The 14,699-nt window shown below is 39.4% G+C and overlaps 1 protein-coding gene across 2 annotated transcripts; it reads left to right on the plus strand.

The window, feature by feature from the left end:
• The first annotated feature begins 2,859 nt into the window (after positions 1-2,859).
• On the plus strand, positions 2,860-14,099 carry LOC131227039 (large ribosomal subunit protein uL22c-like). Of its 2 annotated transcripts, XM_058222731.1 has the most exons (7): positions 2,860-3,016; positions 3,250-3,497; positions 5,255-5,337; positions 5,789-5,953; positions 12,495-12,605; positions 12,810-12,876; positions 13,572-14,099. In XM_058222731.1, the coding sequence occupies exons 2-7, from the start codon at positions 3,374-3,376 to the stop codon at positions 13,823-13,825; spliced, it is 804 nt and encodes a 267-aa protein (XP_058078714.1). In that variant the 5' UTR covers positions 2,860-3,016; positions 3,250-3,373; the 3' UTR covers positions 13,826-14,099. The 2 variants fall into 2 exon arrangements, with proteins under 2 accessions (XP_058078714.1, XP_058078713.1); XM_058222730.1 differs by having other exon boundaries at positions 2,905-3,497.
• Positions 14,100-14,699: the final 600 nt, after the last annotated feature.

Genomic DNA, 14,699 nt, shown 5'->3' on the forward strand with positions numbered 1-14,699 from the left:
GATTCAAATTTAGGTATATTTATAACTTAAATTGGCCACATGAATAAAAACAAAATAGAGAGTGAGGGTTGCCTTGTACATTATTTCTAATTTTATGATCCATATAAATCAAATGGTGTATTGAGTTACCTATAATCTCTTATCTTACTAAGTAAACTTTGTTGGGTGCATTATGAATGAATGTGGTTTATCTATGCTGTCCATTTGTTTCTCCATATCCTTTTAAGAGCTGATTCCAAATTTGTAGCATATTCGAAGCTCGAGTGGACTACACCGCAAGAAACAATGGAAATATTGATTTCCACCATTTAAACATTCCTAGGGCCCACAATAACATTTATTTGTCACTTAACCCATTCATAAGATCAGGTAGATATGGATGAAGGGAAACACAAATATCAACTTGATCTAAAATTTACGGTACTTCTATGATTTTTCTACGATGGATAGACGTTCAATTCATATTGTCCACTTGAGCTTTGGATGCATTTCATTTTTGTGCTAAAGCTCCAAAATTATCTAGTAGAATGAATGGACATGGTGGATACAATACATAAATCATGATGGACTTCACAAAGTTTTAAGCATACGGTGCGGATTTCCTAGCTTCTCAGTGGGCCCCACCTAGCTTCCCAACGTAGTAACTTCGAGTGAGGGGCTTTAGATTTTTTTTTGAGGAAGATCACGTCCTTGTCGTTTCGACTCTTTTCAGTGGGGAAGATCAAATCCGAATGAAGTTTGAGAAATGAGTCAGAAATCCCAGCTTCTTCCTACAATAAACTATTATCATTCTCTTCAATTTGTTGGATTTTCATTCTCCAAACCCACCTACGCTTCTCTCTTCATTGTTATGGTTGAGGTGGAAAAATAGAAAATGAATCACTTAAAGATAGACTTAAGGTGCGTTACGATGTCGCTATATTTAAGGCGATATTTGCACCCTACTGGTGATTAAACCAATTTGCAAGAGGGTTACAGCAAATCCGCCCCTATCATACAATAAGCCTCCTCTCCAAGACCGGAGAAATGTTATTTTCGGCCTGCAAAACCGAATAACCGTACCCCGAACACACTTATACAACGTACAACTCTGACTTCTGTGCTATTACAATTTACCTCCTGAAATTTGTTTTCAATTTACTGCTTGAAAACTATTTACAGTTTAGCGCCTGAAAACTGTACTTTCCCAAAACCTTCTAAAAACGAAAATGGTGAAGAAGAAGAAGATGGAGAGAAGATTGTAGGAGTTGTGATTTCAAATTGGTCTAAAGTTGAGTTTATATATAATCACAAGAGATGCTTAAGACTCCTTTAATAAAAAGACATCTTCTTCCACGATGTCTTTTCAACAATGACATCTATCCATTTCAAATCTAAATGATGCTCCCTTTACTAAGAGACACCACTATTCACAAATGAATGATAACTAACAATCACCAAAAGCCACAATCCTTTTTCCAAAATCTTTTATAAATTAAAATTTATTTTCTTCTTATTTTGAAAAAACCCAACATACACCGTCCATCTGGTGGGACGTATCCTCGATCGGTCATAGTTTAAGAAGCACAAAGGTGCGTTTTTCCATCTTTCATTCTTTTTGAAAAATTAAAATGTTGGCCCGTAAGTTACTTAGGCTGCGTTTGGACGGCTATAAATTTTTTAAGTTATAAGTAAGTCAAAAGTAACCTACTCATGAGTGAAAAAAAAATATAAGTAATTTTATTTGTGTGTTAGTCGTAACTTACTTATAGGTAATTTAATTTATGTGCTTGAATAACTCATAAGTTAGTTATAAGTAAGCGGTTGTCTATTCACACTCACCTGAGTATGGAGTATGAAATTGTATAAAATTTAAATTGACATATAAAAAAGCTTGAATAAAAATATATAATTTTATTAAATTAATTTAGATGAATAATTTAACCGATTTTTAAGCTAAATTAATCATTAAGTTAATCATAAAAGTAAGCCCGCATATTAAAAAACATGTAAAAGTGGGCCCCCTTATATGTAACTTAAAAACTTATCAGAGGTCATAAGTTTAAAATCAAATTAATATTTGTTATTTATTTCATCCCGGTCTTTATAACCTAATTATCAGGTATGATATCAAATAAACTTTATAGTGGGCCCCATGAGTTTTTTTTAAATCATGAACAACCACTACTGTTTTCCTGCGGTGTGGTCCACCTAAGATTGAGATATGCCTCAGTTTCCTCGTAATGAGATCAAGCCTTAAAATGATATAAAAAAATTTATGAACATGGATGAAACATATGCAACATGGCAGCGTTCACAACGCACCAACCAGTTACGATCTAGCCATTGGCCAATGTCACTATCCAAGCGCGAGAAGATCCATCGAGGTGGGTGGGATCGCAATCCTCACATCCCCGTTTCTCATCGGCGTTGAAAGCTCATTTTAGGACACAATCTACTATCTGAATTTGGGGTGTACCATAGCATAGGAAACAGTAGTAATTGATTGTGAGCTACGAAAGTTTTTAAATCAAGATGATATTTGCGTAGCCTCTTCAACAAAGTGTTTGTTACCTCATCAATGGGTTGGATGGCAAATAAATATTGGACTCATGAAGTTTTTAATGGTAGTGACTTAGTTAAGATTTTTTATTGTGGCGTGGCCCACTCGAGATTTGATCAGCTTCATTTTTTGGATCACATACTAAAATGAACTTTCAATACGGATGGACGGTGTCGATGTAAGGAAAGTACATCAAGGTGGGCCCCGCAGTTAGGGATCCAACCCTGGCCAAACAGCGCCCGATCCGCACTTAAGCAAAAGGAAAAAAGTGATGAAGAGGGAAAAACAGAGGAAAAAAGAATAAAGAAAAAAAGAAAAACAAACAAGGGTTAGGGCTTACCCTGATAGAGCAGAGCGAGGGAAGTAGACCCTGAGAGAGGGAGAAGGAGACGCTGAGAGAGAGAGAGAGAGAGAGAGAGAGAGAGAGGGAAGTAGACGGTGAGAGAGGGAGAAGGAGACGTTGGGTCAGAGCAGGTATGTGCACTTTCACTGCAGCTGCGTTTCCACCTCCCTCCCCCAACTTCGAAATGGATAGCCGTTGCCTGTAACAGAGTAACCTGTGACTTGAAAAACACCTAATTCCTCTGTTACATTTCTTGCAATCTTACCTGATAGAAAGTTACAGCTTGAGATTTTGTTACCTGTAACATTTCTCCTCCAAACACAAACTTGAAGAAAGTCACCTGTAATTTTCTTACATTTTACAGAAGTTACAGGCATCCAAACGGCCCCTAAATCTCTGAAGACCGTCGATCGGAAAAAGAAGGCAAAAAAAAAAAAAAAAAGAAAAGAAGGAAAGAAGGAAAAATCTTGCTTACAGCATCTGGATTCATGGTGGGTTGGCGGAGGCATATATTACACTCTATAATCCGTCGTGTCGGCAATAGCCCGCATCGGAATCTCTCTGCAGGTGTCGAATGTTCTAGCGGTCGGATATGTCTGGCTCCATTACCAGGTAATTTGAACTTAAAACCATTCATTCCTTTCTTTCGCTGAATTTCCACTGTTTTCCGCAGAGGAATGATTGCATACAGGTAGTGTATGCGATGTGAGCAGTTTGTGTTTGGGTGAAATTTGAAAATCAGGATGGTGTACTCAATAGGGTGGGCCATGCTTTGGAATCGATAGACAGATGATGGCCTGACTGGGCATACAGTTGTGGCCTGCCTAATGAGTGGATTGGGCTGATATTCACGGCTGGTGATCTTCGCGGTGTGGCTTGCTGAATACATGTGGCTCTATGTGAAGGTTTACAATGTTGGTGTGTGATCATGTCTCTTTCTTATCCTCGAGCTCCGAGCTTGTTATAAGTGGGCGCCATGTCCACCAAAGTGGAAGGTTGATCATGGCTACCAAAGTGGATGGTGGATTCGCCTACAGTTTACTGGATTCAAATATTGTCGATATCCAACTTGTCTCTTTTGACCTATTGAATGTGGGCCATTGCTGCATTTTCTTGACCATCAGTTTTTCTGTTTGAACTGTTGGGATTGGTCCATCGAAGGTATTTTGGGAAGCCATGTCCATGTTGAGGCCTGTCGTATCAATGGTCTGGATCACCATGCCATGCCCCACTTGTACAAACTGAGAGCTCGAGGATGCCATGCATATCCTCAGCTTGGGGTTATGTAATTTCTCGTAGGAACAAATTTGAACAAATGGGTACTATACATTGCTTGGGTCAATAGTTTGTACAGTGTGATTGAACTCTCAGTTTCTATTAGTGGGACCCATGGTTTGTTAATCCAAACCATTGATATAATGGGCCTCACCATGTATGTATGGCCCATTCACCAAATCTGCCCCAGATTATAAGATCCTACCTGTAGAATGTTTTGCCTCGTTCTTTGGTTGAATGCAGACAGTTGATGCAGTTCTCTTCTTGACCATCTATTTGCTTTGCTGTCCACCAGTTGGAAGGGTTAGGTTTTTCCCCACCAGGGAGATTTTTGGTTTTGGTGTGGGAGCAATCCACAGTGGGATCCTTAATATCGATTGTTTGCCTTACTAAACCATGTAGCATGCCCACATGTACAAACTGAAGACCAGAGTACTCTTCAAACTCTTGGTGCTGGCATCGTATCATACCTTCTAAAAAAGTGTTCAAAGTTGTCTATAATCTGCTGTGTAAAAATTCACATGCTCATCGATCTTTGAATCTGCTTTGCGATGTACGGGATACATGAGGAATTATTGGGTCCTGATCCTCAGGAAATGAACAGTTTCGTGAATCTTCCGAATTGATGCATGTGGGGCCCGTGGTTCAGTGATCCACATATCAAACTGTTGTGCCGATGTACTCTAGAGCCTTAAAAGAAATAAAAGGGACCCAAGGTTGATAAGGGATTCCCAAAGAATACCCCAGATTCAGAAGATCCTAATATTTTGATCTCTGTCATTTTTCCCCCTGTTGAACGTGGACTGTTGTGGCATTGTGTCTCTTGACTATCTATTCGTAGGGAGGTTTTGGTGGAATCTCCCCTCCATGTTGGGTCCATCAGATCAATGGTTTGGATCACTGAGCCATTGACCCTGAAGGTGTGTTATTGGGAGTCTTACCGAACCATACATTTTCCTGAGGCTCAATACACCATGATTCCTCACTCAGCGGCATAATTGCTCCACTAAGTCCTTGTTTTTCCTGCTTTCCGATGTGATCTAAGAAGTTTCATGGATTTGATGGTGGTTGAGTAACATGGATTCTTGTTGCAGGGCACTTTCCTTTTCTACAGAGGGCATTAGGTCTATCTTCAGATGTCATTCCGCGGTCTTTTTATCGTTATCTACAAGAGTCGGTAATACTTGTTCCCTTATGGCCTGCAACACATGTTTTATTTATTGATATGGGTCCATGATAGTGCTCAATGAGTTCTATCAAATGGTTATTTCTTCCTACACTTCTCTTCGTAAATCCATTTAAATATGCGGGCCTTATGTCCGATAGTTTACACATTTCAGCATTGTATTTTCGTTGTTTTCACCATCTGTGTAGGCTAGCATGTGTTATAGGGAGTGGGGACTACATTATCTTTGCTTTGGAATTGTATTTATCATTTTTAGTTTTATTTCCTTTTTGTTTTCCCCTTAAAATTTTTTTACAGTATTGATTTTGTCATACTGGCCCTTAAGAAGGATTGCGCTATGAGATTTATTCTCATGCCTATGCAGCCTAACCACGTTACAATTCCACTTTCCAATCTGCTACTATTTCACCATCAGTTATGGTTTGATCTTTTGTTATTGTAGGGAATTTCCAGCTCGAGGAAATTGCTAGCAGAGTCTGATGCAAACATAACACCTGTTCGTTCTCCTTTGACACCTGTTTTGGCAATTGATAGTGGAAAAACAGAAAGCCAGGCTGTGGTTAGTAAACCTTCAAAAGTTCAAGCAGTTAGGAAGGACATAAAACAGGTATGTCCCCTGAATGTGTACCTTAATTTGATCCACGCTTACAATGCCATAATGAGGTCTTTTTAACTTTGAACCACTCAAGTGATAAAATGTATCAAGTAGAATCAGTACCTTCAAGAAGTTTAAGCACTTTTAAAAGGTATACAACAGGTATTCTTATGTAAGCAGATATTTATTCAGTCATGCCCCAGTAAGGTCTCCTCTAAGCTGTTATTATCTTATATGCTCAATAAGCCTTCAAAATTTCAAGCCGCTGCAAAGGGCATTAAACATGTCTTGTCTGCCCTTTGTGAGTATGCATATTTTTTTTTTTGGTTTTACACACACACACACCCCCCATGCACTCACGCTGGTGGAATTTCACCACCTATGGGTACTCAAACCCTTGACCGGGAGTTGAAACTCCTGAGAGTCTACTACCCGAGCAAGAGTAAGGACCCACACACATTTTTTTTTTTTTTTTCCATTTTTTACACACACGCACACACATTTTTTTTTCTTCCATTTTTTGCTAATAAGACCTTTAAAAGATCTTTTTATTTCCAGTGTTCGCATTGTCGACGAAATGTCGATAATATCGCCGATAATATCGGTGTCGCTAGTCTAGCGACACCGAAACCCCCATTTTTCGTTTCTCTCTGGATTATCGGCGAAATATCGGCGATATCTTCGATAATCTTTGATTTTTTCCGACAAAATAGGTAAAAATGGAAAAATAAACCTTTGATTTCGGTAATACCTGGTTGATGGTTGATCGGAACTCGGAAGCAAAGAATCTCATGGGCAGCAATCGACAGCGCTCGTCTCGTGTGACTCACAGATACATGATTTCGGCGAAAAATCAGAGATTTTGGCGAAAAACCAGAGATTTAGGGAGATTGCTTGAAACCTCGTCGAAAATCGCCCCCGTCCGCTGGAAAACCCTCTTCGCAGACGAAACCCTTTTTTTTTTCTTTTGTTTTTTTTTTTTTTTTTGCTTTTATGCTTCAGCGGAAGCAAACAGGCGCACGGTGCGCTTCAGCGTACTGAGTAAACTTTCCGGGCCCACCGTGAATGTATGTGATTTATCCACGCCGTCCATTCATTTTTCTAGTTTATTTTAGGGGTAAATCCCAAAATTAAAGTATATCCACAGATCCAGTGGACCACACCACAAGAAACAATAAGAATAATGATTTTCACCGTTGAAACCTTCTTAGGCCCCAGAGTGATGTTTATTTGTCATCAAACCTTTTTTTAAATATAAAAAGGCATGGATGAAGGGTTAAAATAAATATCAGCTTGATTCAAAATTTCTGTGGCCACCAAGAAACTTTTAATGATATGCGTTCAATTCACAAAGTTTCTTGTGGTGTGGTCCATTGAAGATTTGAATTTGGTTCATTTTTTATATCACACACTAAAATAAGCCTTCATATATAATAGACGGTGCAGATTTAAGGTACATAATTCATAATGGGTCCCACAGATAGGGTTTCATGAGAAGCGGATGGGCTACTGTACCTCACACCAGCTATATAGCTGCTGTAGGTACGTGTCGTGCGAAGTCCAGCATTAACGCTCCTCGCGCTCCGAGTTGTACGAACGGTTCAAAGGAGATCAAAGTTACGTTGGCCCCACAGTGATGTATTTATTATATCTACACCGTTCATCTGTTTTTAGAGTTCATTTTAGAGCATTATCCAAAAAATGAATCATATCCAAAGATTATATGGACCGCACCATAGATAGCAGCAGAGATAATGATTTTTACCGTTAAACAATTTGTAGGGCCCACCATAACGTTTATTTTGCATCCAATCTGTTCGTAAAAATATAAATATCTGAATGAAGTGGAAAACCAATTTTCATACTGATCCAAAACTTTTGTGACGTCGAAAAGAATTTCAATGGTAGACGTTCAATCCCCCACTCGTTTTTTGCAGTGTGGTCCACTTCATAGTTATTTGTCTTATTTTTCGTCTAAAGGCTTAAGGCAAGCTCTTCAAATGGATTAACGGTTTGGATATAACACACACCTCATGATCAGACCCATATCACTTGCTGATGTCAATAGCTGGGATGAGGTGCACCTGCCATTTCGCTTACGGACTGTGCTGGAACGAAGTGAATTGCACACTGAGTAAAATGTGGGCCCATAGTAATTGTGTATTTGATCAAACTCAGTCCATCCATTTTATTAGATGATTTCAAGGCACAAGCCAAAAAATGAAGCATATCCAAAGTTTAGGTGGACCACACCACATGAAACTGTGTGAATTGAATGTTTACCATCGAAAAATTATTGGGGGCCACAAAAGTTTTGTATCAACATGATATTTCCATTTTTTATTCAACCATGTCCCTGTGATCTTATGAACAGTTTGGATGACAAATAAACATCACTGGGCCCTATGAAGATTTCAATGGTGGAAATTATTATTACCACTGTTTCATATGGTGTGGTCAACTTGAAACTTAAGATAAATTTATTTTGGTTATTATTAGAGTAATTTCTTATGGAAATGTATGCTTTTTTGGGCCCCATTAAATGAAAATTTATTATTTAATGCATTTTTTTACAAATTTTTAATTTCTAAATATACAAATATGTGTATTTAGGCATGTCTTGAAGTTTCATGAAAAAATTTCACTGTTATCATATTTTTCTCTGAATTTCCGGTTATCGGCGATATTATCGGCGATAACGATATTATATCTTTATCTCTGGCCAGCGAAACTTGTAACGATACCGACAACTCAAACACTGTTTATTTCTAAAGTACACAAGTGATGATGATCAAAGTAATATAAATTTGGTTTGCTGTCTATGTTCGGCGAAACCTTCATGGCACACACATCCATTAAGTTATATATCCATAGTACATTAGTTCATTACTGGTTGCATACTCGTGTCCTGTTATCGTTGTCATCATCATAATCTAAACCATTCCCAGCAATTTGGGTTGTCTTTTAAATGGTAGATAGGAAAAAGTTTTATGATAGGCTGTTTGCTGGATGCCTGCCTTCCTCTTGTATCCGAGCTCTTGGAACTGGCAATGACAGGGGCACGCATTACACTAGTCACATGCTTTATTGATCCCCAGTTCAGCTACTGTGCACATCCCAGATTGAGAACAGGCAAAGCAGGGTCGTTACCGGGCAAACTGCTAAGAGAGAATTGGCTAGACGCATGAAAGGTCATGCTTGAGTAATTGGCTGCTCAAAATGGTTGGTAACCCACCAGTACGTGATTGCATACTTTGCAAAGGCGGCTGCTCTCCTGCAGGCTGTTAAGACGATAATTTGTTTCAATTTGATCCCTGCTGTTGTGGAGGGGGGCTCGAGGAATGCAATTGCAAGGGCTTTATCTGGCTTCTGTACATGGAAGTTAGCAGACATTGTTGATGAAGCTTGACAGTTTTGCAATGGCAAGCAAATCCCCATTCATCCAAACATCAGAGAGGGTTACTTTATGGTGGATGAGTTGGCTGAAGGTGGGTCTGGAAGAAGTGAAATGCTTATGGTCGATTCAAGACTGGACTGATTTTGGTTCTTCGGTTTTGGCTCATTTGTTTGGGTTTTTGTCTGGTTTGGTTTGGGTTTTGCTGGCTTTTTGTCTAGCTCCTGTTGTAATCTGGTTTTTTCTTTTTATTGAAATTTCCATTCACCCTTAAAAAACACATGATCACATATTGCATATGGTACAAATTTATGTCTGAGATGAAGGTTGCTTGCTAACTCTGCCTGTCCCAAGAATTAGAAGATGGAAGGGGTGAAAGTCAGCAACCCGTAACACAGGACTTGGGAGCTTACCAAACCCCGGGCTGTATTGATATGCGGATGTCTCCCTAAGATATTGCTCTCAACTCTTATGTATAATCTAGTATTTTCATTGCCCACAACAACAATGCTATCCTCGTGAAACTTAGAATTTTCAGTCGTGTATGCCATACTAGTTCAGTATGAAGCATTGCTTAGATTGGCTGTGATCTCCAGGCATTCTTTTGCCCAATTAATCATTGTTGCCGATGTATCTTGGCCAAGCTGCTGCTCTTGCACCCACCATTGGCCACTAGTATGGCAATTCCTTTTATGTGTACACTAGCAAATCTTTTTGCATTTTTCGGTATTGACATTTGTGGTACACTGGTATTTAGACATTTTGGAACACTAATTAGCATTGTTTAAGAAGGGAATCCCCAAAAATTGGGATTAACACTTTTATGATATTTAGACAATGCTGGTGCATTGACATATGATCATGGGAAGGGAATTGCCTGAAATCAGGATTAACACATAATCCTAGTTTGGTGTGTTTCATGCTCTCCATGTCATATTAGCATGCACTAATTGCCATGGACCTCCTTAATCACAAATTTGGAATGTCTAGTACAAGCAAAATGTGATTGATTGGGGAAAGTGCTGTTTAACATGTGCTAATCTGATGTGGAAGGAATGGGGATTTTGGACCATCTTATTGTTTGTAAAAAACATTCCAAAATCGTGATGAAGAGGGGAGAACCTGCTTAGCATGCAACGGTCTAGAGGCCCACCAAAATTGGGATTAAGTGTTAAACCCGAATTTGGGTTATTTCCAAAATTTAAAAAAAAAAAAAAAAAGAAAAAGAAAAAAGAAAAAAAGAGGAGAGAAGAAGAAAAAAGGACCCTGATTTCCAATACCATAGCATTCAATAATATAATGTAGTCTTTGTTGAACTCATAAACATTCATAGTTGTTAATGTATTGTTTTTGTTCACCAAAACAAAATCTTTCACTGTTGGTGCTCCCAATCAATCTCTCCCTTCCATTCCATGCTGCTTTATTCTTCACTGGGTCCAATACTATGGCACATCAGCTCCTCATCTTCAAGTCCAACTAAGGGCACCATATTTGGTCAATCCAAAACTGTGTGAAATAAATGGCAACAAGCTGATAATATAGATGCGTCTAGTCTTCACAGCATTTCAACAGTGAAAGAAACACTTTCTTGGGGCAATACAGTTTGTACTGAAGTTGGAGACTTACTCTAGATTGTCGAGTATAGGATCTACGAAGGGGATTTGAGACAAGCAGCATATGGTAGCTGGCAACCTGTGCAAATATATCTGGCAAAATGGTGTAGTTTGACCCGGCTAAGAACAGTTTATCCTTTCCATTCCAATTCAGAATAACAGTATTTCTACTAATTCCCATCAGGTTTGGTTGGGTTCTCTTTCTAGTATACCAAGTTCATCAAGATATATACCCTATATCAGCTGAGGTTGATTTGTGTGACTTGCCTTTCTCAATGGAGTAAATTGGATGTTTGTAGTGATATACTAGCAAGTTGCACAACTAACATGGTAAGGATGCTGTGATAGAACACGCTAATGAAATGAGAGTGGTCGATGCGAAGCTGGAAAGAATTCAAGGATATTTTCCTTGCGGTGTGGAAGATCAAGAGGAGGCTGACCTGGTTGATTGTGAAGAAAAGGAGAGAGGCTAGTTCAATGACCAAAGCTCCCTCGCTCAAAAAGTCAAAGAAACTGAAAGGGAAATTTTATAGGATAGCTATAAGACGAGCCATGCTTTAGGGGACAGAATGTTGGGCGGTCAAGGAACAACATGTTCAATGGATGTGTGTAGTGGAGATGAGGATGTTGAGATGGATGAGTGGCAAGACAAGAAAGGATACAATTGGGAATGATTGCATTTGATGGAACTTAGGAGTAGCACCGATATGTGATAAGATGGGGGAAGGTAGATTTGGGTGGTTTGTCCATGTGCAACAGAGACCAAGAACTGACTGGCTAGAAGGAGTGAATCGGTTCAAATTAAAGGCTCTAAAAGATCAAGGGAAGGCCCAAAAGGATGAGGGTGGAGGTATTAAGAAAAAACTTGAGGACCCATGGTTTAACTGAGGGTATAGTCTGTTGGGATAAGGCTTTGATGATGATGATGATCCTTGCCCAAAAAGTATTAGCGGAATCCCCACTGCAGAATCATGAGCTAGCATTTTGCACAACTGAAGAACAGCCCTTATCGAACAAAAACTACAATAGTAACCTATTTGAAGTCTTAAGACATACTGAAGAACAGTCTCTCTCTAACTACATCCATGCACTCTCCAATTAGGGATTTTTTTTTTCCTTCTGTTGCTCCTAAAAAAAAGCATTACTAGGTTTTATTGCCTCAGAACGACTTGTTCATTTATTTTTCAAATAAACACCTTATTTTGGAAAAAAAGAAGATAACTCTGATAACTCTTATCCTAAACAGAGGTTATTCAGGTCGCGAAATGAGCCCTAACAGTGTCCTCCCATCTTGGGCATCACCATTTTCATGTCCCTTTATGAGCTTTGTTTTCTTTGGTGATATAAATCACTTGGTGAGTGTCTTTTTTACTGCACGTAATTCTCCATCACTTAAAGAAATGGAATGGAGCTCATAACTTGACTAGCTCTTTTAATAAAAGTGGTTTCTACTGGGATTTCCATGCAGTTCCATCCTTTTAGAACTCTTTATGACTATCCATCTTTGCATCCATTTCATGGATTATATTTAACATGGTGATTTCAGAGTCCTAAGAAGGTCAATTTGGTAGCTGCATTGGTTCGTGGGATGCGTGTTGAAGATGCGCTATTGCAGCTGCAAGTAACAGTGAAACGTGCTGCAAAGACTGTGTATCAGGTGCCCCCTCTTTTTTATTGACTTGTGGATTGATGTAGCAAATGCCGGACCTGGTTCCAACTTGGTTTTCTTGGCTCTGTCAAATGAACCCAAAACAACCTCCATCAGTGAAAGTCTCACTTGTTTTGATCATCTTGGCTGCATTATTTCTCTTCGGCAATGACAGAATTTGACCACCCTTTTGAATTTATTTGCATGGTACAGGTTATAAACTCAGCTCGTGCAAATGCAACCCATAATCATGGCTTGGATCCAGATCGTCTCCTTGTTGGTGAGTCACCTATTTAAGAGTTTCTGGGGATACACTGTTAGCCTGTTTGGGAAGGTGGAAACTATGAAAGAATATGAATTCCCCTAATGTGATGGTTTCCTCTATTTTAGAAACCAAAAAAAGATGGAGTTGTTTCCCTTTCCCTAGCTTATACTAAAAAAGTGAGTAAAACCATTTAAAAAACTCTTGCTAAATATCGATTTTCATGGTTATGAGAGAGAACTCTCACTATTTGACCATTTTGACCTTTTAACATTTTCATGGAAAACGATACTCTAAACCAAAGAACGAAGAACGAATAACTGTTGGATTCGGCAGTTTTCCATTTTGTGAGACTTCTATTGGGGTTTTCTGTGTCCATGTTTTGGATTCTCCCTATTCAAACAGGTGGAATTTCAGCTATTAGCTTATTATTAAAATTGAATGACCATGCCCCAAATTGTGATTATGTTACTTTTTGGTTGGACTTGAGAGCAATGTGGTTGAGCTTTAAGGGCTCTTCCAAATCATGAGTGGTAGGAAATGTAATCACTGTCTGGTCATCCCTCTTGCTCAGACTGGCTGTTTGCAGTTCAATTCATAGCCAGAGTCCAAAAAGTAACTTGTATTGATTGTATCTACTTTCATCAATCTTCAGGTGTTCTCCAATATAGTGTTTGATTAAAATGGGTGTTTTCTCGTCTTTCTCTCAACAGCTGAAGCATTTGTTGGAAAGGGGTACTTTAAAAAGCGGGTGTCATACCATGCAAGAGGGAAAAGCGGGATCATGGTGAGACCGGAGTGCAGGCTGACAGTAGTGGTGAGGGAGATCACTGCTGAGGAGGAGGCTGAGATAGCCAGGCTGAGAGTCAGCAAATTCCTCAAGCTGACCAAGAGGGAGAGGCGGCTGGTCCCTCATCAGCTCATCGAGACCACCCCAAGGTGGAGCCGAAAACGCACTCCCGAGTGAATCCGCATTGGATGCCATGGCTTGAGTGGACCATCCAAACAGATGCCAGAGTAGGTTTGGCTGGGATTCAGCATTCATCAGAAAATTATGTTCCTCTACAGTTCTAGGCACACAGGACTAAGTTATGCTAGGAGTATCACAGCCTAGGATATTTGGGATTGCTGTTTGCAGATGAGTTGCTGATTTTGTAGCTTAGATCAAACTCAATCAAACTTCTTTGTTTGGCAGGAATAAGAAATGAAAATGAATGATGAAACGAAAGATCTACATGCCAGTATGCCTTCCAAACGGTACCGTTTGGTACAAAAAAAAAAAAAAAACAAACCTGTGATATATACTCATGTGGCATACAAGACTGAATACAGGGAGTTTGATGTCCATGCATTCTAAAGAAAAAAGAAATGTGGATAAGAGCTTTCCTGGAATGCACAGGATCAAGGGCAGTGGTTAACATGATTATTTTGGGGATTTGGGAGCCTACATGGGAGGTAACCCATCTTTTGCAGAGCTGCAGGTGAATCCTTCCCCAATTTTGAAGCTTGAAGCATCAATCACATCTGTTGTGATGGTAATAGCGTGGGTGATTGCTTATCTAGTGTTTGCCCACGTTCCTAAAACTGCTTCCCAGGTCAAGGCATTGTTCAACGTGAAATCAGAGTTCCTGAGAAATTTTGATTGGGGGATCCTAAGACCATCCTTTGGCAAGTGTCGTTGATGGTCCTGTGATCCAACTTATGGGCCCCACCATGGATGGATAGTGCTCCAAATCTCTTCAATGGGACAATCCTAACACTTGAATTGATGATGTTAGGGAGACATTGCCCATGGTGTAGTGGCCTTCATTAGCCCAAACGATTAATGGTATGAATTGCCC

The sequence above is a fragment of the Magnolia sinica genome, chromosome 15 (genome assembly GCF_029962835.1).
Source record: "Magnolia sinica isolate HGM2019 chromosome 15, MsV1, whole genome shotgun sequence".
Lineage (NCBI taxonomy): Eukaryota > Viridiplantae > Streptophyta > Magnoliopsida > Magnoliales > Magnoliaceae > Magnolia > Magnolia sinica.

What these genes read in the sequence shown, in the direction of transcription:
- LOC131227039 (XM_058222731.1), top strand. Translation starts at nt 3,374, where the DNA reads ATGGTGGGTTGGCGGAGGCATATATTACACTCTATAATCCGTCGTGTC. An exon ending in ATCGTTATCTACAAGAGTCG is followed by an intron (nt 5,338 to 5,788) that starts GTAATACTTGTT and finishes TTGTTATTGTAG; the next exon opens with GGAATTTCCAGCTCGAGGAA. An exon ending in CTGCAAAGACTGTGTATCAG is followed by an intron (nt 12,606 to 12,809) that starts GTGCCCCCTCTT and finishes TGCATGGTACAG; the next exon opens with GTTATAAACTCAGCTCGTGC.